We start from the raw sequence: 23,186 nt of genomic DNA on the forward strand, positions 1-23,186 counted from the left end.
AGAGCTGGGAATCCAACCCGGCTCCTCCAGATTAGATACACGAGCTCTTAACCTCCTACGCCACTGCTGCTCCTCTTTCTCACAAAGATTGTGAGAAAGAGTTAGTTTGAAGCTAAGAGTTGACACGAATGGTCCGATTTTAGACTGTGTTGGGGTCTGGTTAGGTGGGTACCTAAGTAGTTGCCATCTGAAGAATTTATATTTGCATTTATATTTTAATGGCCAAGTGATATTGGACTGGTTTTGAGACCGGCTTTGTCTGGGAAAGGGCGGGATAAGAAATCCAGTTTAAAAAATGAAATGAAATAAATAAAAAATCCCCAACTCCTGTCTGGCTGCCTTCAGTCCTCGTTTTTTCCTGAAGGAGGGGGGAGGGCAGCCGGCTCTGAGAGGAGTCGGGGTTTGCAGCTGGAGACCCCTGGAGCTGCCCAAAGACAGACCTGGCTGCACCCAGAAATCTACCCTACCCAATACACACAGTCCCCCCCCCCCCCCCGCCGCAGTTAGAAGCTGAAAAGCATGCAGAATCCCTTCACTCTGTGTGTGTTTGTGTGTGTGTTTGTGTTTTGTTTTTCGGTCTGCTCCAGGAAATAGAAGAAGCCAGTCCAGAGCACAGCAAAACCGGCACGGCTGACGAGGGCACCGTTATTAGACCAGGACCAGCTTCCTCCCAGGTAGGCCCTGAACTTTCCGCTGGGGAGCCTGAGCCGCTTGTCCTCCCTTCCGAACGGGGCAAAAGGGGGCTGCTAGAACACGGCCAGACAGCCCGGAAACCACACAGCACCCCAGTGATTCCGGCCGTGAAAGCCTTCGACAATACAATGGACATAACACCTTGAAAAGATGCATTAAAACCTTAAAACCAGCATTTAAAACCACTATTCAAAAATGCTGCTAAACTTACCAAATGTGGTCCTAAATCAACCAGTCCTTTGTTGCCTGCTGAAGAGTAACCTTAAGGCAAGGAGGAGGCGGCAGCTCAGGGGCACTTCTCTGGGGTGTTTGTCTCATGATCAGGGGGCTGCCCCTGAAAAGGCCCCTCTCTCGTGTACCCACCAAATGAGCGTCTTTGATTGATGGGGCAAACAGGAGGTCCCCTCCCTGTGGCATTAATTTCCAGGCAGGGATGTGTGGAAGAAGACAGTCCACGGTTAGTGGGAGAGCTGCGTGTGTCCGGCCCAGTAAGTCTGGGCGTTCCTGGGGGTGCCACGGATGGCCCCACCCAGTGGTGGGATCCAAACATTTTAGTAACAGGTTCCCATGGTGGTGAGATTCAAACAGTGGCGTAGCGCCAATGGGGCTGGGCGGGACACGATGGGGGCGTGGCCGGGCATTCTGGGGGCGGGGCATTAATAATTTCTCTATTACTGTAAAAAACTCTTTCTGTAAAAAAAAAGTCCCTAATTTCCAGCTGGTATCTTTCTGTCCATAATTTAAACTCATTATAGCAAGTCCTATCGTCTACTGCCAACAGAAACAACTACTTCTCCTCTAATTGACTGCCTTCGTACTTTCAAATGTTTAATTTTGTTTCTAGAAATCAAAAGAAGGAGACTTTCCTTAAACAAGTTGGCTGGCCAAAAGGCCGTAATTGGCTGGCCAAAAGGCCGTAATAATAAATATCTATCAATCTATCTTTCCTTAAACAAAGAACTTTACCGTATTTCTAAAACATGTTTTTAAAACGGCCCAACAGAGAGAATTATCCCGTTTTCTACCTTTGCTAACCAGCCACATAGGAAACAACAGGACTTGATGATTTTTGGACCTAACGGGATTTCTAACGGAAAAGCAGACCCAATTAGTCACCCCCTCTCGGCACGCACCAATAATTAGTAACCCACTCTCGGGAACTGGTGAGAACCTGCTGGATCCCACCTCTGGGCACTTCCCTGGGGCGTTTGTCTCATGATCAGGGGGCTGCCCCTGAAAAGGCCCCTCTCTCGTGTACCCACCAAATGAGCGTCTTTGATTGATGGGACAAACAGGAGGCCCCCTCCCTGTGGCATTAATTTCCAGGCAGGGATGTGTGGAAGAAGACAGTCCACAGTTAGTGGGAGAGCTGCGCGTGTCCGGCCCAGTAAGTCTCCCTCCCGCGTGAATGCAGATCCCTGCCTGAACCCCCCCCCCTGTCCCTCTCCCCCCTTGCAGGCGTCTGTGGACGGGATCGTGATCGTGCACCAGTTCCCTTTCTCCTCCTCTCTGCAGAGGATGTCAGTCATTGTGCGGGAGCTGGGGAAGGACTCCCTCGACCTCTGCATGAAAGGAGCCCCAGAGATGGTGGCCAGCTTCTGCACAGCGGAGACGGGTAAAGGCCAAGCGACAGGCGCCCAGAGGCCGGGGTGGGTGGGTGGGCTCTGTGGTTTCTGTCCTGCTCCGGGCGAGGGCAGAGATACCGCTGCTTGTGCTATGGCAGTGGTGGCGAACCTATAGCACGCGTGCCAGAGCTGGCACTCAGAGCCCTCTCTACTGTGGAGCACGCTTGAGCTCAGGGGAAGTTAAAATCATGTGGGGGGGCGACAGCAGCCCACATTTGCAGAAGCGGCGTTAGCAGGCTCGATCCACGTTTTCAACAGAAATTTCTTCCAGTGCGTTCAGGTAAATCCTATTAGAAATAGAGATTGAATTCTCTTTATTGTGTGTGTTTAGCTAAGTCAGGGTGAGGAACCTGCGGCTCTCCAGATGTTCAGACACAATTCCCATCAGCCTCTGTATCAGCATGGCCAATTGGCCATGCTGGTAGGAAAGTGGGATCCTGACAAAGTACAAAGCGGCTTACGGCTTCAACATTCCAGTGAATCAGCTAGATTTTTTGTTGAAAGCGTGATGGACTAAGCTGGCGCATAGCTGGCGTTCTCGCGAGCGTGGCTGCTGTCGCCGTGAATACGTGGTATCTTCATCCACTTGCTGGAGCTGCTGCTTGTCACCACCTACCACGAATTAAGAGTCTTAATATTTTTTTGATTCATTGAATATTGGAGATACTGACTCTTTCAACTGACTGGAACGCAATAGGACTATTGCAGGTTTCGTGCCTCATGGACAATGTTTATGACATGCTCTCATTATGTGTTTGTTTATTACCTTTATATCCAGTTAAATAATCACAATATATCTTCATGAATAATCTTTATGGACGGTTTATGAAGTATCTATTGAAATTATACTCAAACTAACTGCTTATACCTCATTGCCTTGTGTCCCTATATATACAGTCCTTGTTTTTTAGGCTTGGCTGGCCTCAAATTTTTCAGTATAGGCTTGACTGTATATATTTGCTGATCTGTTTAGAATGTGACGCAGTACCAGGTGGTGCCCAAGGTCACTGCCTGACCATCTCATGTTACCTTCTTGATGGTAACTTTTAGGCGCGCTTTCCCAGGCTGGGGGGTACGAGCTGTTTTAATTACTGGGTTTTGCGCGGGCAATTCTCAGTAGTTTAGCCAGGGAAGATCCAACACGAATAAAAACTACTGTTCTTCAACAAGAGTTTGCGTGTGTTTTTGGGATTCTGACACTCTTCCCTGATAGTTCCCAGGAACTTCGTGAAGGAGCTCAAATTCTACACCTCACAAGGCTTCCGAGTCATCGCGCTGGCACAGAAGGCGCTTGCCCTGGGCGGGGACACGGACCTGGATGGCTTGGAAAGGTAAGGGGGTCTCCCGAGATTCTGCCGTAGAAGAAGAAGAGTTTGGATTTATACCCCACCTTTCTCTCCTGTGAGGAGGCTCAAGGCAGCCTACAAACTCCTTTTCCCTTCCTCTCGCCACAACAGACACCCCTTGTGAGGCAGGTAGGGCTGAGAGAGTTCAGAGAGAACCATGACTGGCCCAAGATCGCCCAGCAGGCTTCATGTGTAGGAGTAAGGAAACAAATCCAGTTCACCAGATAAGGGTCATGCCACTCAAGTGGAGGAGCTGGGGATCAAAACTGGTTCTCTAGGTTAGTAGAGAGGAGGAATGGGAAATCTAGATGAGAATCCACCTCGCTTAACCACTGCACCGTGCTGGGTGGGGGGGGGATTGGGGGCAGGGCCACAAAAGGCAACAGCCCTGCTTACAGAGAGGAATCTACCTTGACACAGCCAAGTACTTAGTGCCATCTTATCCAACTCCAGGTGTGAACAACTGAGTCCCAGGTGCCCTGCACGCACAGCATCCTCTGTCCCTTTCCCAAGCATTTGAGATGGTTATCCAATCAGCCTTCTTTTTGGTCCCTTCTTTACAGAAAGCTGATCTGACGCTCTGACTCTTGTTGAGGAAGGGCCAAGGGGGAGCTAATTCTTCCCCATGGTCCTGTCTCTACCCCCCAATGCTTTAAGCCCCAGGAGAGGCCTTTTTAATCTTGGGGGTGGCGTTACCCAAAATGGGGGTGGTCAGTAATATTGCTCCATCAGCGCTGACCATCCAGAGCCTAGCCATTAGGTCTCTGTTTTCTGGACCTTCACTACAAAACTGGTAACATAATCTTTGATATCTCATCCCTTCTCTGTCTATATCCTAAACTTGTCTTTCACCTCTAAATTACATCCTAGGAAACCTTGTATGCGTGCGTTTTTATCCCAGTAATTGAGTGATTGCGAGGGAGATTTTGTTTTATTCCATTTGTTATTTTCCCAATAAAACCATTTAAAAAGAAATCCATTTTCTCTGCTGGTTTCTTATGTTGAGCTGAAGCTCGTATACATAGGCAAACTATACACACACACACACACAAACACATATACATATATATGCTTTTTCAGTGAATATACACACACACACACACACACACACACACTGAAAAAGCATATACATATACATATATATATATATATACACACACACATACATACATACACACATACATACATACACATAGGCAAACTATATAAGAACATAAGAACATAAGAACAAGCCAGCTGGATCAGACCAAAGTCCATCTAGTCCAGCTCTCTGCTACTCGCAGTGGCCCACCAGGTGCCTTTGGGAGCTCACATGTAGGATGTGAACGCAATGGCCTTCTGCGGCTGTTGCTCCCGATCACCTGGTCTGTTAAGGCATTTGCAATCTCAGATCAAAGAGGATCAAGATTGGTAGCCATAAATCGACCTTCTCCTCTCCATGAAAATCACAATGTCCAAAGCCCCTTTTAAAAAAGCTATCCAGGTTGAAGTGGCCATCCACCACCTCCTGTGGCAGCATATTCCAAACACCAATCCACCGCGTTAGCGTTGAAGGAAGTGTTTTCCTTTGATTGAAGATCTAATTCTTCCCCCCAGCATTTTCAATGAATGCCCCCTGGTTCTAGTATTGTGAAAAGAGAAGAAAAATTTCTCTCTGTCAAGATTTTCTACCCATGCATAATTTTGTAGTGAACTTCAATCCATATCCCCCTCGGGCCGCATACCTCCTCTCCAAACTAAAGAGTCCCAAACGCTGCAGCCTCTCCTCATAGGGAAGGTGCTCCAGTCCCTCAATCATCCTTGTTGCCCTTCTCTGCACTTTTTCTATCTCCTCAATATCCTTTTTGAGATGCGGCGACCAGAACTGGACACATATATATATATATATGTATACATGTATATATATGTATATATGTGTGTGTATATATATATACACACACACATAGGCTATCTATCCATCTATCCATCCATCCATCCATCCATCCATCCATCCATCCATCCATCCATCCATCCATCCATCCATCCATCCATCCATCCATCCATCCATCCATCCATCCATCCATCCATCCATCCATCCATCCATCCATCCATCCATCCATCCATCCATCCATCCATCCATCCATCCATCCATCCATCCATCCATCCATCCATCCATCCATCCATCCATCCATCCATCCATCCATCCATTGGGCCTACAACATCCTCAGGTGGGCTTTTGCGGTGAGGTGGAGGGCTGGTAGGTGGGCCCAGACTCCCCAAAAGATGGCCCCCCAGGGAACTGAAACCAGAGCCTAGGGTCGGAGGGAGGCTCACACAGTAGCTTCTGTTTACCCCTGGTGGAAATGATTCCTCCCTTCTTTCGTTTTGTCCTCCTCAAGGGAAGAGGTGGAGTCTGGCCTGACCTTCCTGGGCCTTCTGGTCATGGAGAACCGGCTGAAGGCGGAGACCGCACCTGTCCTGGAGGAGCTCACGGCTGCTCGCATCCGGAGTGTGATGGTCACAGGTGAGCAATGTGTCATTTTCAGACATTTTGGATCAACGAGGAAAAGGTACTTTTCCTCCTCCCCGCCTGCTTTTTGAGAATTGGACATTTGAGAAAATTTGAAATACATTCACTGGTTACTTTCCTATCAAATCTTTTTTAAAAAAATTATGTAGCAGCATAGAATGTATCATTAATGGCTCAGGTGGCATTAAAATTATACTGACATATTTATAGAATTTTTAAAAATTCTGCAAGCAAAATTGTCAATCTACCGCAGTACCTGAGAGAGAGAGGAACTCCTGCACCCCTTCCTCTGGTCTGGATATCAGTTGTAGATTCCAGGGTTTGCCGCTTGGGCCCACGCAAGAAGGATGGACAAAGTCCAGTTCCTGTTCTTTAGGTGTGACATTCTAGCAGAGGCCTTTTGTCTCACTCCAGCCATGTGCATTTGTTAGTGCTGTCTCCAAGAACATTTTTAAGTCCAAAAGAGGAAACCTGAGAGGCTGCATGTAAAGAGCTCCGTTGGTCACGCCGGATGAGATATTCTGCTGCCGCTTCGGCCTTCCTTGGCAAACCTCCCTCTCAAAGGCACCTGGCCCTGTGGCGATTGGTTTGTTCATCTGCAACATCCAGATGTGGTTTTAACCACTGCGCAAGGCAGGATTCCAGGGAAAATCAAACCATTGTTTTGCTTCTGATCCATCATAACACACCTTATAGATCCCATCGATCATCAGGGACATCCAATAGGTTTTGGAATATCTTAATTCCTGGGCAACACTGGCCAGAATAAAGACTTCTGTACATAAGAACATAAGAAAGAGCCAGCTGGATCAGACCAGAGTCCACCTAGTCCAGCAGTCTGCTACTCGCAGTGGCCCACCAGGTGCCTTTGGGAGCTCACCTGCAGGATGTGAAAGCAATGGCCTTCTGCTGCTGCTGCTGCTCCCGAGCACCTGGTCTGCTAAGGCATTTGCAATCTCAGATCAAAGAGGATCAAGATTGGTAGCCAGAGATCGACTTCTCCTCCATCAATCTGTCCATCAAAGAAGCCCCTTTTTTTAAAGCTATCCAGGTGAGGTGGCCATCCACCACCTCCTGTGTGCAACATATTCCAAACACCAATCACACGTTGCGTGAAGAAGTGTTTCCTTTTATTAGTCCTAATTCTTCCCCCCAGCATTTTCAATGGATGCCCCCTGGTTCTAGTATGGTGAGAAAGAGAGAAAAATTTCTCTCTGTCCACATTTTCTACCCCAGGCATAATTTTATAGACTTCAATCCTATCCCCCCTCAGACGTCTCCTCTCCAAACTAAAGAGCCCCAAACGCTGCAGCCTCTCCTCATAAGGAAGGTGCTCCAATAGGAGAGGCAGCCTCTGGCCCAAGCGGACCCAGATCCACAGCACCGAGGGAACCAGGGGAAAGGCCACTCTCCTGGGGATGTCCTTCCAGCCTTCATGGTCTCCTGGGTTGTACTGAAAGAGTAGGAGGGCTCCCAGGGGGACTCTGTGTTCAAAACTTGCACCTGTATCCAGAAAAAAACAAACCAGCCAATACAGTTGCTGCGGGGTGGATGTGTTGGTAGGTATACATAATTATTTTAATGATTTGTTTTAATGAGATTGTTATTATGTATTTTATGGATTGTTGGTGTATAGTATGTTGTGAGCCGCCTCGAGCCCTTCGGGGATGAGACGGCCTATAAATCCAACCAATAAATAAATAAATGAATAAATTAGCAGAGTTTAGCAGAAACCACCACAGACCCAAATACTTTATGAGTTGCTTTGTATAGAAGTTTACTAGCTAACAAGGTAGGGTAGCGTGGAGAAAAACAATAAACCCTATTCTGCATATTTGAGAACAAAGAAAACAGGTTAACTTTATAACTACTGGCATACATGCGCATAGTCGTGTAAGCAATGGCTATTCAAACTGGCCAATAGCTAATCAATAGGTCAGCTCGTTAGAATGTGACCTCAACATCCTGTTTACACACAGAGAGTTAACACTTTCATGACTGGTTGTGGCAGACACTTGCAAACACTCATACGATGTGATGAGCTGTCCTCTGCTCGTCCCAGGCAAGATTTGACTGCGTTTTGGACTAATGGCAGTCTCCAGACAGTCTTCAAGGGAAACCCCATGTAGTCTGCACTGCAGTACTCTAAGTGAGATGTTATGGGGGACTCAGGTGCCAATCCCCACCCCCACCCCACCGCTCAAGTGTGCAGAAGGACTAGCATTGTTCTTGGAATCGCTGGCCTGTGCTTGTTGCTCAGAGTCAAGTAAATGCCGCTGCTGCAGTTTCAGCCCACAAAAAGTGCCTTCAAGTTTGTTTGACAGCTTAGACCTCTTTTTGAGATGGCTGATCTTGGGCAGCACGGATGACGTTTAAGCGCTGAGGTAGTACCGAAGGCACCACGGTTGAAAGCAGCCCTCCCGCTTTGCAGGTGACAACCTCCAGACAGCCGTCACTGTCGCCAAGAACTCTGGGATGATTTCCAGGAGCAGCAGAGTGATCCTCGTGGAAGGCAGCGAGCCAGAGGAGTCCAGCCCAGCCTCCATTGCCTGGCAGCTGATGGAGGACAGCCGTCGACACCCTGCAGAAGGGAAAGTAAGGCCGTTCATCCCTGGAACCATAGAGTTGGGAGGGCTTCTCCTCTTCAGCCTGTGTGGGCAAAAGCACGACCCCCGCGCCACTCACTAGTATTTACTCCCAAGGCTTTTTCTCTGCCCCGAGCCCAGCACAGAACGCTCTCCAGGCACTATCACTGTTTTATCTGTTCATATATTTACTTCATTTCTCCTCAGTGGGGGCTGAGAGGGGCTCGCAACCGTCTCCTCTCGGCCATTTTATCCTCGCAATGACTCTCTGCCGCTTCACTTTCCTTGGTGGCTGTGGGGCTCAGGGTGAAATGCCCAGTGCCGTCACCGCTGACCAGCTACGGACAGGAGGTGGTTGCTGAGCCAAGTGAGCAAGGAAGGAGAAAAAGGACAAAACTCCTTCTGGGGGTGTGAGGGCATGCATGTGCCCAACGGCTGTGCGAGTGCCCTTTCCTTGTGGGGAGACCTCAGCTGCAGGCTGGTCTGGCACAACATCTGGTTCCTGCCCCAGCGGTGCCTGGGATTCCACCCAGAAGAAGAAGAGTTTGGATTTATATCCTGCAGGAGACTCAAAGGGGCTGACAATCTCCTTGCCCTTCCCCCCTCACAACAAACACCCTGTGAGATGGGTGGGGCTGAGAGAGCTCTGAGAAGCTGTGACTAGCCCAAGGTCACCCAGCTGGCGTGTGTGGGAGTGCACAGGCTAATCTGAATTCCCCAGATAAACCTCCACAGCTCAGGCAGCAGAGCCAGGAATCAAACCCGGTTCCTCCAGATTAGATACACGAGCTCTTAACCTCCTACGCCACTGCTGCTCCAACAAAAGCAATCCTCCCCTGATTTCTAGGATCTCTGCATCTCCATCGAGGACAAGGCTGAGCGTGGCAGGCCAGGCATGGAGGAGTTCCATTTTGCCTTGAATGGGAAATCTTATCAGGTCCTCATCAAATACTTCAGCAGTTTGGTGCCAAAGGTAAGCTGGGAGGATGGGGGAAGGGGGTGGGGTGGGGTGGGGTGGGGGGGAGTCAGAACCAGGCTCTCTCTGACCGCCATGCTTGGCTTGGAAGTGAATCCCTCTGGGAGGAGGGAAGCAGGCGGGACTTTCTTCTGGCCGGACAGGTGGGGTCCCCGCTTGCCACTTGAGGCACTTCTGGAGTGAGAATTTTTTTCTCTCTTTCTCACCATACTAGAACCAGGGGGCATCCATTGAAAATGCTGGGGGGAAGAATTAGGACTAATAAAAGGAAACACTTCTTCACGCAACGTGTGATTGGTGTTTGGAATATGCTGCCACAGGAGGTGGTGATGGCCACTAGCCTGGATAGCTTTGAAAGGGGCTTGGACAGATTGATGGAGGAGAAGTCGATCTATGGCTCCCAATCTTGATCCTCCTTGATCTGCGATTGCAAATGCCTTAGCAGACCAGGTACTCGGGAGCAGCAGCAGCAGCAGAAGGCCGTTGCTTTCACCTCCTGCACGTGAGCTCCCAAAGGCACCTGGTGGGCCACTGTGAGTAGCAGAGAGCTGGACTAGATGGACTCTGGTCTGATCCATCAGGCTTGTTCTTATGTTCTTAAGGCCATTGCTTTCACCTCCTGCATGTGAGCTCCCAAAGGCACCTGGTGGGCCACTGCGAGTAGCAGAGTGCTGGACTAGATGGACTCTGGTCTGATCCAGCTGGCTTGTTCTTATGTTCTTCTGGGCTCATGAGCCGGACGTTTACTTTTTGGCAGGTACTTCTGAATGGCGCCGTGTTTGCCAGGATGTCTCCGGGGCAAAAATCCAGTCTTGTGGAAGAATTTCAGAAGCTGAAGTAGGTCCATTGTTGGAATTGCATTGGGGGGTGAGGGGGGGGGGGTGAGGGAAGGGGAAAGGATTTTCTCTTTGCGGGACGGGGTGAAGACGTGTCCCCTACTGCTGCTTCTCTTGCTCACCCCCCCCCCTTGATCCAGGCTGGTTGTGGAGGCTGACCCAGGGAGGGAGGGAGGGAGGTTGCCTTTATGTATGAAACTATTTCTGCCCTGCCTTTCCTCTTGGTTCGGGGCCACTCACAGTAACAGCCCAAACCTTCCCAGTTAAAACTAAAGTAGCCAGCCCCAGATGGCTCCCCCTTCCTCCGTGAAAGGCGTCTGCTGTTTCAGTCTTTGCCTGTATTCGAAGGACAGTCTTCATGAGGTGGAAGCTCCAGCCCTTCTCTTTCCACCCAGGCCAAAGCATTAAGCATAAGCATTTTTATTGTCATTGTGCATGCACAACGAAATTTACAGCAGCATTCCTCGATGCGCACAATTTCAGACTCATACCCCATCCTCACTTTCCCCTTCCTCCACCCATCCCTACACAGCCCCAAACACATCAACACGAAGCCGCGGAGTTCAGCATCGCCACAGCTCTAGAGTAGAAGCTGTCTCTAAGCCTCTTTGTCCTAGTTTTGATAGACCTGTATGCGTCTGCTGCGGATGGTAACGAAGTTCAAGAAGAGAGTGTTAACTGGATGAGGCAGGTCCTCTCAGAATATTTTGGGCTTTTCTTTTCATCCCGGGCATTATAGAGTTCTTCAAAGGAGGGGAGAGGGCAGGCCGATGAAAATCCTCTGTGCAGGAGTGATCACCCTTTGGAGCGCCTTCCTATCTGCCACTGTGCAACTGGAGAACCATACACAGATGCAGTAGGTGAAGACACTCTCTATAGCACAGCCAGTAAAAAGGACATAGGAGTTTTCCATCCAGTTGTTTATTTTCCTTAAAAGTCTCATATAGCACAGTCTTTGCTGGGCCTTCTGAACTCCCCACCATACAGCGGAGGTCTGTATGCACCCCAGGTCAAGTCACTTGCTAATCCTGCCTTAGAACAAGGCACGCCCAAAGAACAAAGGAGCCCTCCATTTTTGTCTTACACCACGTTGGCCTCCCTTTTTTGGCTTGGCCCTCTTCCCCACCACCTTTCCCCACCTCCCGAGGGCGTTTGGGCGCTGCCTCCGTCGAGTGCTGCAGAGTCCCTTGTCCTGCGGGAAACAAACCGACTCTGCTCGGCTTGATTAGAGTTCATTTCTAGTAGCGTTGCCAAGTCCAGCTGGGGAGATTCCTGGAGATTTGGGGGCGGGGCCTCTGGAGGGGAGAATCTAGGGAAGCGTTTCTCCTGGCGTCTATGGTCTGCTCTAGAGTTTGTCCTCTAGAGCTGCTGTCTCCTCCTGGGGAATGGACCTCTGCAGCCTGGGGCGCAGTCCTCATCCGTGGGGTCCTCCAGGCCCCCTGGAGGTTGGCAACCCTACTTCCCAGTCATCTTAAGTGGAGCCCCCCTCCCCCCCCTTCCTGGGCCTTAGAAGGGCGGAGCTCCCTTGGGACCGCAGGCTGGCTCTTCCCATTCTGAGATCACCCCAAGAAACTGGGCCTGGTCTCAGGTGCGCGCCACTTGTAGGCCACGTTGGTTGAATCTGGTTATGGACCTAGAAGAGTGTGTCAGTGTGTGTGTGTGTGTGTGTGTGTGTGTGTGTGTGTGTGCGCGCGCACATGCACACAGGCTTAAGGTCTCCTGCAACATAAGAGCATAAGAATGAGCCAGCTGGATCAGACCAGAGTCCATCTAGTCCAGCTCTCTGCTACTCGCAGTGGCCCACCTGGTGCCTTTGGGAGCTCACAGGCAGGAGAGGTTTGAAGCAACGGAGACTTCTGCTGCTACTGCTCACAGAAGCACCCTGAGCCTGCTAAGGCATTTGCAATCTGAGATCAAAGAGGATCAAGATTGGGAGCCATAAATCAACTTCTCCTCCATAAAATCTGTCCATGCCCTTTTTTAAGAAGCTATCCGGGTGAGTGGCCCATCACCACCTCCTGTGGCGGCATATTCCAAACACCAATGTGCGTTGGCATTGAAGAAGTGTTTCCTTTTATTAGTCCTAATTCTTCCCCCCAGCATATTTAATGGATGCCCCCTGGTTCTAGTATTGTGAGAAAGAGAGAAACATTTCTCTCTGTCAACTTTTTCTACCCCCTGCATAATTTTATAGACTTCAATCATATCCCCCCTCAGACGTCTCCTCTCCAAACTAAAGAGTCCCAAACGCTGCAGCCTCTCCTCATAGGGAAGGTGCTCCAGTCCCTCAACCACCCTCGTTGCCCTTCTCTGCACTTTTTCTATCTCCTCGATATCCTTCTTGAGATGCAACAGTCCACAATAGGAGCAGGTCAAGGGAGAAGGCAGGTTTGGTGGAGCGCCGCTCAGACTTCTGCCTCTGTTTTGTGCCCCCAGCAAATTCCCCCATGTTCCAGCAGGGGGCACCCTTTGCCTTTGGACAGCCACAGCCCCTTCCCCAGTCAGTGAGGGTGGTATCTCCCCACCAGTGGTGGGATTCAGCCGGTTCGCACCACTTGGGCAGAAACGGTGGCTAAAATGGTGCTTGTAAACAGCCAGTTGTTAAACTATTTGAATCCCAACACTGCTCCCCACCCCCCTTCACACCTCTGCCTGGCCAAATTTCTCAAGAGAGGGGTGGGGGTGGGGTCTCCACAGCTCTGTGTTCTTTCTGTGGGCTGGTTGTTCAGTGTTCAAGGAAAGGCCCTCTGCATGTGCTCAAAGGCACCCTTGTCTCTAGCACTGGTTCCCTGGCTAACCCACTCAGGCAGGGGAAACTGTTTCTAGCTGAGGCCAGTACAAACACCTCCAAGTCCAGAAGTTAAGACCTTTCCCAAAATAAATTGCTGTCCACTGAGATCATGTCTGGGGACTTTTTGGTGAACCCGCCGAGTATCTCTTTGGAAGTTTTTAAACAGAGGCTGGATGACCATCTGTTGGGAGTGGTTGATGGTGCGTTCCTGCGTGGCTGCAGGGGGTTGGACCGGATGGCCCTTGTGAGCTCTTCCAACTCTGTAGTTCTGCCACTTCCCCCTCCAGCTGTGGCATGCCGACCCTCAGTCCGCTCCAGCTGTGGGTACGTCAGGTGAAGGGCTCTCCCAGGACACCTGCAGACCCCTGGCTCCCTTCGGCCCTCGTTCCCAGGGAAGCCGGGTGCCCCGATCTCTTCTGACCAGGCAGGCGGTCCCTCCCACAGGGCTGTTTGGGCATGCCAGGCCGGCAAAGCAGGGGTGTGTGTGCCTGTGCGCGCGCATGTGTGTGTACAAACTGCTCTGACTCTGCTGTAAAAGACAAGAGGCTAATCTGTGTTCTCCCCTCTCTGCCAGTTACTACGTGGGGATGTGTGGAGATGGAGCCAATGACTGCGGGGTAGGTGGAATGCCCCCCTCTGTGGCTTATCCGTGCTGATCCCCCTCTGCGAGGGCCAGGCATCAGTGGGGTTTGAAAAAAACAGCAACAGACCAGCTGCTTGGGGGGGGGGTGGTGGGGGGGGCAAATGGATTTGCTATCATCATCATTTTAAAAAAAAGTTATGCAACTGTAACCTCTTTCTGTGGGTTCTGTGGGGCAGTACTTGGAAGGAGTTGCAAAGAACTAATTTTAAACAAAACAGTTTACTTCTCTTAACAAATAACACTTTTAAAACATTTAACATTTACACTTTACAGTCCTGTTAAGTTTGCATTTTCAAGTCCTTATATTTACAGTCTACTGATATTGCCAAGTCCAATTCTTCTTTGCTGGTGGTTGGTTTTGAAGACTTCAGAGGCTGGGTGAACGGGATTCAAGATGATGAAGGTTCCCAGAAAACTCTCACCATTTACATACACAAAAACCCTGAAACAATAAATTCTAACATTTACAATAGAGCAAAAAATAAATAAACTCCCTTCCCACTAGTTCCCCACAACATTGCAGTGACCTTAAACAAGGTGTTAAGGGCTTAATAAAATCAATCGAGGTCCCAGCCTGGTAGCCTCGCTTCCTCCAACCTCATGAGTTCTGCAGCATTCTGCTTCTTTTCACACTCCACCCCTTTCTGGGTCATCCCATTCTTACTCAGGGGTTACACAACATGTCTGCAAGACGTTCTTTGTTGAGACCTCGCTCAGCTGCACATCAGTTTTATCTAGAGTGGCATCTTTGTCAAAAGTTAAACCCTGGATGTAGGTCAGGGCTGATGCAGCTGAAACGGATGCTTTTTTTGGGCCGGGGTGGAAACGGGGCTGGAGGGCTCCTTTTCCAGCAGATATTGTGGATGAATGACGAAGGATTTGAAAACTGTGTCTGTTCCCCACGAGGGTTGCCAATCCCTAGGGCTGTGGTGGCGAACCTTTAGCACTCCAGATGTTATGGACTACAATTCCCATCAGCCTTGGCCAGCATGGCCAATTGGCTGATGGGAATTGGCACTCCAGATGTTATGGACTACAATTCCCATCAGCCTCGGCCAGCATGGCCAATTGGCTGATGGGAATTGGCACTCCAGATGTTATGGACTACAATTCCCATCAGCCTCGGCCAGCATGGCCAATTGGCTGATGGGAATTGGCACTCCAGATGTTATGGACTACAATTCCCATCATGCTGGCCAGGGCTGATGGGAATTGTAGTCCATAATATCTGGAGTGCCAAAGGTTTGCCACCACTGCCCTAGGGGGTACCTGGAAATCTCCAGATGACCAAGATCGGTTCTCCTGGAGAAAACGGCTGTCTTGGAGGGTGGACTCTCTGAGGCCCCTCCCCTCCCCAGACTCCACCCCCCACCCCAAATCCCCAGGAGTGTCCGAAACTGGACTTGGCAGCGCTGGCAGAGGCTGCCTGGGATGAGCTCCAGGGTTTCCAAGCCAGAGGCTGAGCCATCGTGGACAAAGGTGGTCGCTTCCTGAGGGCCGCTGCTCTGTCATGACCTTTCCTTCTCCGCTTCCCGTCCTGGCAGGCACTGAAAATGGCCCACGCCGGGATCTCCCTGTCTGAGCAGGAGGCCTCCGTGGCGTCGCCGTTCACCTCCCAGATCCCCAACATCCAGTGTGTGCCGGAAATGATCAGGTGCGTCACATTCCCTTTGAAGCGGCCAACCTGGTGCCACTTTGCCAACCCTGGAATGGCCACTGGTGGTTGCCCTGGCAGCCAGAGCCAGGGTGGGGGCTGCAGACATCCCCAGGGCAGCATCTTTTTTCCCTCTGGGCACCTGAAGTCAGTGGCGTATCTGCCTAGGGACAAAGGGTACCCCTTGTCCCCGGGCGCCACTCTTCTGGTCACGTTGGGGGGGGGGTGGCGCAAAATTGGCCCCCCACGTGACCAGGAAGTCCTGCTGTCTCGTTGTTTTCACATGCCTCGACCCTGTCCGAGGCACGCAAAACAGACGAGACAGCAGGACTTCCTGCTGCCTCCAAGTGCCCTCAACCCCGCCCTGGACTCCCCCCTTCCTTCCCCCCCTGCTGGGCACCCTAGACCTTGCCCATGTCCATGGTGACATGGGTGGGGTCGAGGGCGGGGGGGGCACGCCGGGGTGGGGGGCAGAGCCTGGGTGGCGTCCTGGAGACAATTTGTCTCTGGGCGCCATTTACCCCTGGTATGCCTCTGCCTGAAGCCCTCTGGGCATCCTTCTGCTCCTGAGGGGCATGGAGCCAGTCTCCCCCCCCTGCCCTTAAGGACCCCCCCCCTTTCTCCCCACAGAGAAGGCCGAGCCGCCCTCGTCTCCTCCTTTGCAGTCTTTAAATACCTGACCCTTTACGCCATGATTCAGTTTGTGGGGACGTCTCTGCTCTACTGGGTAAGTGCCGTGACTTCTCCGGACAGCTGAGGCCTCCTTCCAGCTAACACCCTAATCACTGAAGGCAGGGGGAAGCAGCCCTCCCAAGCTGCTGCAAGGGGGCACGGGGAGGGGCATTGGCTTCCTGTGGGGCTGCTCTCGTGGGTCTGGCCAACAGAGTGGGAGGGGAGGGGAGGACGGGTTGAAGTGATCAGGAAGTAAAAGTAAAGCCGCAGTCTAAATACAGCGCATTTCACAACAGAACGGGGACGTCCAACTCTGGTGCTTCAGATGTTCGTGGACTACAATACCCATCAGCCCAATTGGCCATGCCAGCAGGGGCTGATGAGAATTGTAGCCCATGAACATCTGAAGCACCAGAGTTGGACGTCCCTGTCTTAGATGGAGAAAACACATAGAGGAAGGGGACACTCGCTCCCCCCCGCCCCCCCATTTGGCCCGAGTGCTTGAATCCAGAAGGAAGGAAGAGTCCCCTCCTGCCTGCTTAGATGAGTGCCTGCCCACCCCCCACCCCTGCCCGGTCCAGAGTGAGGAATCCTGCTTGGGGGGGGGGGTGTTACCAAGTGGTCTGCCTGGCAGGGCCTGGGGCATGGACCCAGCTGAGTGTTATGGTGCTCACCCGTCAGATCCCTTGGGCAGGGAGGACCAAACGGTCCGCTTTTCCGCTGAGCCCATTTCTTGGGGAAAGGAGCTCAGGGGACCCATCATCATAACAGTTGGAGTCGCAGGAGATCTCCAGGCTACAGCTGGGGTGGGGGGGGCAGCCCGAGACCTGGTCTCCCGGGACCTTTCTCAGTGCTGTCGGGATGGGAATTGCTATGCCCCGGGCGGTGTGGGAGGGGAGCCCCCCCCGCCTTTCCCAGAGTCAGCCTCCGCTGAGCTGCTCTTCTCTTTGCAGCAACTGCAGATCCTGGGGAATTACCAGTACCTCATTCAAGACGTCTGCATCACCCTCGTCGTCTGCCTCACGAGTAAGAAGCCGGCGTTTCCCTTGGCCCGCCCCAACTGAGACAGTTCAGTCCTGTGCCTGTGTAACCTCAGCTTGTGGGTTCTGTGGGGCAGAGCTTGGAATGAGTTTGCAACAACAAATTTTAAAAACAAAATGGTTTACTTTCTTAACATATAACATCAACATTTAACATCACACTTCAAGGTCCTGTTCAGGTTGCATTTTCAAGTCCTTCTAGTTACAGTCTTCTGATACTGCCAAGTCCAATTCTTCTTTGCAAGTTGGCTGGCTCCTGAAGACTCCAAGGGCTTGGTGAACAGGATTCAACACGATGAAGGTTTCCAGGAGAACTCTCACCCATCACAACCACAAAAGGAAACCCTGAAACAATAAACTCCAACATTTACGACATAGCAAAAATAAACTACCACCTTCCCAACAACATTGCAGTTACCTTAACAAGGTGTTAAGGGCTGATACAAACCAAGGTCCGAGTCTGGTAGCCTCGTCTCCTCCAAACTACATGAGCTCTGCAGCCTCTTGCTGCTTTGAGTCTCTACCCCTTTCTGGGTCAACCCATTCTGAGCATGGGGGTTACACCTGGATGGCTGGACGTGTTAGTTATCCAGCCATTCGAGGGGGGGGAGGGGGGAGGCCAACTCTGCCCACCAGCTCAGTGCAAGCCAGTCTCTGTTTGCTTGGCTGCCGCTTGAGGCTGCCGTGTGCGGCCTGTGCTAGAAGACTGCAGGATGGGAAGTGGGAAGGGAGCTTCGCCGATGCACCCCTGTCGCCGATGCACTGCCCTCTTCCCTTTCTTCCCACAGTGAGCTTGACGCACGCCTACCCCAAGCTGGCCCCCTACCGCCCCTCCGGGCAGCTCCTGTCTCCGCCACTGCTGCTGTCGGTGGCCCTCAACGTTTGCTTCACCCTCATCGTGCAGGTCTGTGGCTTCCTGCTCGTGAAGCAGCAGCCGTGGTACTCGAAGATTCGCAGTCACAGGTAGCCACCTCACCTGCGCGGCTGGGGGAGGGCCCGAGGGAGGCCTTCCGCTCTGGGCAGTCAGTGCACCTCAGGGAGGCCGGCTGCTGAGGAGTGCCTGCCAGCCCAGAAGGGGCAGGCAGACATGGAGACGAGCCGGCCGGAAGCAGAGGAAACTATTCTCGGGGGTTCTCTTCCAGAGGGTGCCCTTTAGCCAACCAGACCCTGTTCCCAGGCCTCGGCAACGGGACGGCCAACTCCACAGAGCCACACCACAAGGTGCTGAGCTACGAGGACGTCACGCTCTGGCCCCTGGTCACCGTCAACTGCCTCATCGTGGCCTTCGTCTTTTCCAAGGGGAAGCCCTTCCGGAAACCCATCTACACCAACTGTGAGCATCACCTCTTTGTCCCTTTCACTGGGGGTCCCTCTGAGCCGGGGGGCAAGGCCCAGAAGGCACCCTCCCCTTGGGGCCAGGGCCCAGTGGGCTGTGCTCACACATGCCAGGGCTGGGAAAAGATGCATTCTCCCCGAGGAGCTCAAAAGGATTTATTCCAGCCCTGCAGGGTAGGCAAGAATTACTCCCCTCCCAGTATCGCAGCTAGGGCTGAGGCTGAACCTAAGAACATAAGAACGAGCCTGCTGGATCAGACCAGAGTCCATCTAGTCCAGCACTCTGCTACTCGCAGTGGCCCACCAGGTGCCTTTGGGAGCTCACCTGCAGGAGGTGAACACCAGTAGCCTTAAGAACATAGAACTAGCCTGCTGGATCAGACCAAGTCCATCTAGTCCAGCTCTCTGCTACTCGCAGTGGCCTGGTGCCTTTGGGAGCTCACGTGCAGGAGGTAGAAAGCAATGGCATAAGAACATAAGAACAAGCCAGCTGGATCAGACCAGAGTCCATCTAGTCCAGCTCTCTGCTACTCGCAGTGGCCCACCAGGTGCCTTTGGGAGCTCACGTGCAGGATGTGAAAGCAATGGCCTTAAGAACATAAGAACAAGCCAGCTGGATCAGACCAGAGTCCATCTAGTCCAGCTCTCTGCTACTCGCAGTGGCCCACCAGGTGCCTTTAGAGACTCTGAAAGCAATGGCCCATAGAACATAAGAACAAGCCAGCTGGATCAGACCAAGTCCATCTAGTCCAGCTCTCTGCTACTGTGATGGCCCCAGGTGGGAGCTCACAGGAAGGAGGTGAAAGCAATGGCCTTCTGCTGCTGCTGCTGCTCCTGAGTACCTGGTCTGCTAAGGCATTTGCAATCTCAGATCAAGGAGGATCAAGATTGGTAGCCAGAGATCGACTTCTCCTCCATCAATCTGTCCAAGCCCCTTTCAAAGCTACCCAGGTGAGTGGCCATCACCACCTCCCGTGGCAGCATGAAGGGTGGTGGTCTGCTTCAGACCCACCAAGATTGGAACCAGGGACTCCCACCTGCTCTTGGGAAGCTAACTGGAGCAAAGGAAGGTCGTGCCAGTGGTCTGGAGCCTGCCAGAAGCAGCAAAGTTAGCAGCCAGGGGGGAGGGCCCCATTTGTGTGTGTGGGTGTGTGTGTGGGGTTGAGGGGTGTAGTGTGTGTTCAAACTCCAACTCATTCCTCAAAAGGGTGTGAGTGGATGAGGCCCACGTGCAGAGGACAGGAGCCCTCAGGAGCTCTCCTTCCCCCTCTTCGTGCGTCTCTGCCGCATCTCCTGGCAGCTGCTGTCGAAGAAGAAGAAGAAGAAGAAGAAGAAGAAGAGTTTGGATTTATATCCCCCCTTTCTCTCCTGCAGGGAGACTCAAAGGGGCTGACAATCTCCTTGCCCTTCCCCCCTCACAACAAATGCCCTGTGAGGTGGGTGGGGCTGAGAGAGCTCCGAAGAGCTGTGACTAGCCCAAGGTCACCCAGCTGGTGTGTGTGGGAGTGCCCAGGCTAATCTGAATTCCCCAGAGAAGCCTCCACAGCTCAGGCGGCAGAGCTGGGAATCAAACCCGGTTCCTCCAGATTAGATACACGAGCTCTTAACCTCCTGCGCCACTGCTGCTCGAGGCCACCCTGTAGCCCTTGCCAGCCCCAGCAGCCTGTGGCTCCCGCGCAGAGCCTCCGCTTGGCCCGCAGATGGTCCCAGGCTCGGTCCTCGGCACCTCCAGCGGAAAGGACCAGGTGGCCCACGATGCAAAAGGCCTCCCCCGAGACCCTGCGGGAGCCACTTCCACTCTGAGCAGGCTGTGCCGCCCGCGAGGAACCAGGGCCTGGAGTCAGCGTCTCTTCGCATGTTCCGGGCTCCTTCGTGGGCTGACCATTAAGGAACACGTTTTCTCTCCCCCTCCTGTCACACGAGATCTCGAACCCCCCCACCCCCACCCGTGACTCCGACCGGCAGGACACGCCCTCCTCACAATGCAGACTGCACACAGGGGATCTGCAGCTGCAGCCTGGGAGGGTGGGCGGGTGGCCGTCTGCTTAGATGGAGTTCCAAACTAACTATACACGTGGGCTCTGAAGAGAACCTCCATGGCCAGAGGCAGTGTACCACAGAAGTCAAAGAGGGCTTCCTGAATGCATCTGCCTCCCTGTTGTCGGACACTCTCAGCCCCCAGCCGCTGGCTCCTGTTCTGCCAGAGCCAAGAAGCACCATCCTGTTCCCGCATGGCAGGGGGTTGGACTGGATGGCCCTTGGGGGTCTCTTCCGACTCTACGATTCTACGGTCTCTCCCTTGGCCTTCACCGGGTCCTCTTTGCCTTTTGCTCCCTTAGATATCTTCTGCACTCTGCTCAGCCTGCAGCTCGGGGTCGCCCTTTTCCTGTTCTTTGCTGACTTTGAGAGGATCTACCAGGGGATGGAAGTGAGTTGGAGGTTTTCTGCCAGCTCTCCAGCCGGCTAAGACATTTGCCGAGTACTGGGGGGGGGGGCACGTCTCAGCCTCCACCCACTTCGCAGGGCTCTGAGGTGGGCACAGGCCCAGATGCAGCCCCCACCCGAGAGGATTCTGGGACCAGCGCCAGTTCAAAAGCGAGACTCTCTTGTAGCCATCCAAGATTGGCTGAGGAACCTGTCTGCAAGGGAGGGCTGATGGCACTGGGTTATTGGGGGATGGCAGTATGGTGTAGAGGGTAGAGTGTTGGGCTAGGAACTGGGAAATAAGGGTTCAGAACATCACTCTGCCATGAAGCACTCGACTTTGTGCTGGTCGTTCCCACTTCAGCCTGGCCTACCCCGCAGGGTGGTTGTGAGTATAGAGGTGGAAGGGTAGGGGGACGTGCGCTGCCTAGAGCAGAAAACAAACAACGGCCGGCTTCTTTCTCCCCAGCTTCTCTGCACGCCCATGATCTGGAGGGTTTACGTCCTGATAATGCTCCTGGTCTTGTTTTCTGTCTCGCTGTTCGTAGAGGTAAGAAATGCCCCCCTCCTCCCCCACCCCGTACATGATCTCAGGAGCACCTTCCCTATGAGGAGAGGCTGCAGCGTTTGGGGCTCTTTAGTTTGGAGAGGAGACATCTGAGGGGGGATAGGATTGAAGTCTATAGAATTATGCATGGGGTAGAAAATGTCGACAGAGGGAAATTTTTCTCTCTTTCTCGCAATACTAGAACCAGGGGGCATTCATTGAAAATGCTGGGGGGAAGAGTTAGGACTAATAAAAGGAAACACTTCTTCACACAACGTGTGATTGGTGTTTGGAATATGCTGCCACAGGAGGTGGTGATGGCCACTCACCTGGATAGCTTTAAAAGGGGCTTGGACAGATTTATGGAGGAGAAGTCGATCTCTGGCTACCAATCTTGATCCTCCTTGATCTGAGGTTGCAAATGCCTTAGCAGACCAGGGGCTCAGGAGCAGCAGCAGCAGCAGAAGGCCATTGCTTTCACCTCCTGCAGGTGAGCTCCCCAAGGCACCTGGTGGGCCACTACGAGTAGCAGAGAGCTGGACTAGATGGACTCTGGTCTGATCCAGCAGACTCGTTCTTATGTTCTTATGTTCTTATGTCTTTCTGGGCAGAGGGCGCCGATGCTGGCACAGCAGGGTGGGGTGAGGAGGAATAGTTAGAGTGAGCCCCCAAAGATACACACAAGCAGGGCACAATGCTGACCCCCCCTTCCCCTCACACACACACACCTGGGAGGTACCGGCCAACACCTGTCCTTTGCAAACAGGTGCTAATGACTGCAGGGAATGTGGACACTCACAGGCCGGCTGGCAGCCACCTGCAGACCCCCCCTCCAGCTTCCTATGTGAAGACCTCCTCCTCACAGGGAGTTGCAGGGCGGGGAGGGGGCTGTGAGCGTGAGGAGGCTGGTCAGTAGCCCTCGGGGTCCAGAGGCAGGAAGCTTGAAGGAGGAGGGGGCAAAGTGTCTTTGGCCAAGCGCCCCCCCCCCCATCTGCTAAGAGCTTCCACCAGCCACTCACCTGCAGCTGTCTCGGCTCTTCGCTGCCCTCTCCATTGTCCACATCCGGAGTTAGACACCTAACTGGAAAAGTGAGCTTCTGTCATGCTCTCCTGCCCCCCCTCCTCCCCAAACACAGGCAGCGTGTAGAGTTTTGTGGGTGGCCGTTAGCAAAAAGGAGTCGCCTCCATTTCCTATACAACCGTGGTGGCGAACCTTTGGCACTCCAGACGTTATGGACTACAATTCCCATCAGCCTCAGCCAGCATGGCCAATTGGCCATTCTGGCCGGGGCTGATGGGAATTGCAGTCCATAACATCTGGAGTGCCAAAGGTTCGCCACCACTGCTATACAACAAGGCAGGCTAGAAGGCAGGGTCCTCTTTTCGGGGGGACTCGCGTTTCAACGAGCAGACGACGGCAAACGGCCACCCCCCAGAACGTGCAGGGGAAGAGAAGGCGCCCAGGCGGGGCTCTTGATCCGGGCTGTCGTAGCCAGGCCCTCAGGAGCCA

The 23,186-nt window shown here is 52.5% G+C and overlaps 1 protein-coding gene across 1 annotated transcript in view; it reads left to right on the forward strand.

Moving 5' to 3' along the window:
• The window catches only part of ATP13A5 (ATPase 13A5), a 37,263-nt gene that overhangs the window by 12,751 nt on the left and 1,326 nt on the right, over window positions 1-23,186 (forward strand). Inside the window, exons 9-23 of the mRNA XM_048506977.1 lie at window positions 588-674; window positions 2,152-2,308; window positions 3,532-3,649; window positions 6,043-6,167; window positions 8,605-8,768; window positions 9,606-9,731; window positions 10,492-10,571; window positions 13,936-13,978; window positions 15,549-15,658; window positions 16,265-16,385; window positions 17,284-17,356; window positions 18,159-18,333; window positions 18,513-18,703; window positions 21,045-21,133; window positions 21,599-21,679. Of these exons, the coding sequence (XP_048362934.1) occupies window positions 588-674; window positions 2,152-2,308; window positions 3,532-3,649; window positions 6,043-6,167; window positions 8,605-8,768; window positions 9,606-9,731; window positions 10,492-10,571; window positions 13,936-13,978; window positions 15,549-15,658; window positions 16,265-16,385; window positions 17,284-17,356; window positions 18,159-18,333; window positions 18,513-18,703; window positions 21,045-21,133; window positions 21,599-21,679 (1,740 nt within the window). The remainder of the gene's footprint in view (window positions 1-587; window positions 675-2,151; window positions 2,309-3,531; window positions 3,650-6,042; window positions 6,168-8,604; window positions 8,769-9,605; window positions 9,732-10,491; window positions 10,572-13,935; window positions 13,979-15,548; window positions 15,659-16,264; window positions 16,386-17,283; window positions 17,357-18,158; window positions 18,334-18,512; window positions 18,704-21,044; window positions 21,134-21,598; window positions 21,680-23,186) is intronic.

The sequence above is a fragment of the Sphaerodactylus townsendi genome, linkage group LG08, assembly GCF_021028975.2.
Source record: "Sphaerodactylus townsendi isolate TG3544 linkage group LG08, MPM_Stown_v2.3, whole genome shotgun sequence".
Taxonomy (NCBI): domain Eukaryota; kingdom Metazoa; phylum Chordata; class Lepidosauria; order Squamata; family Sphaerodactylidae; genus Sphaerodactylus; species Sphaerodactylus townsendi.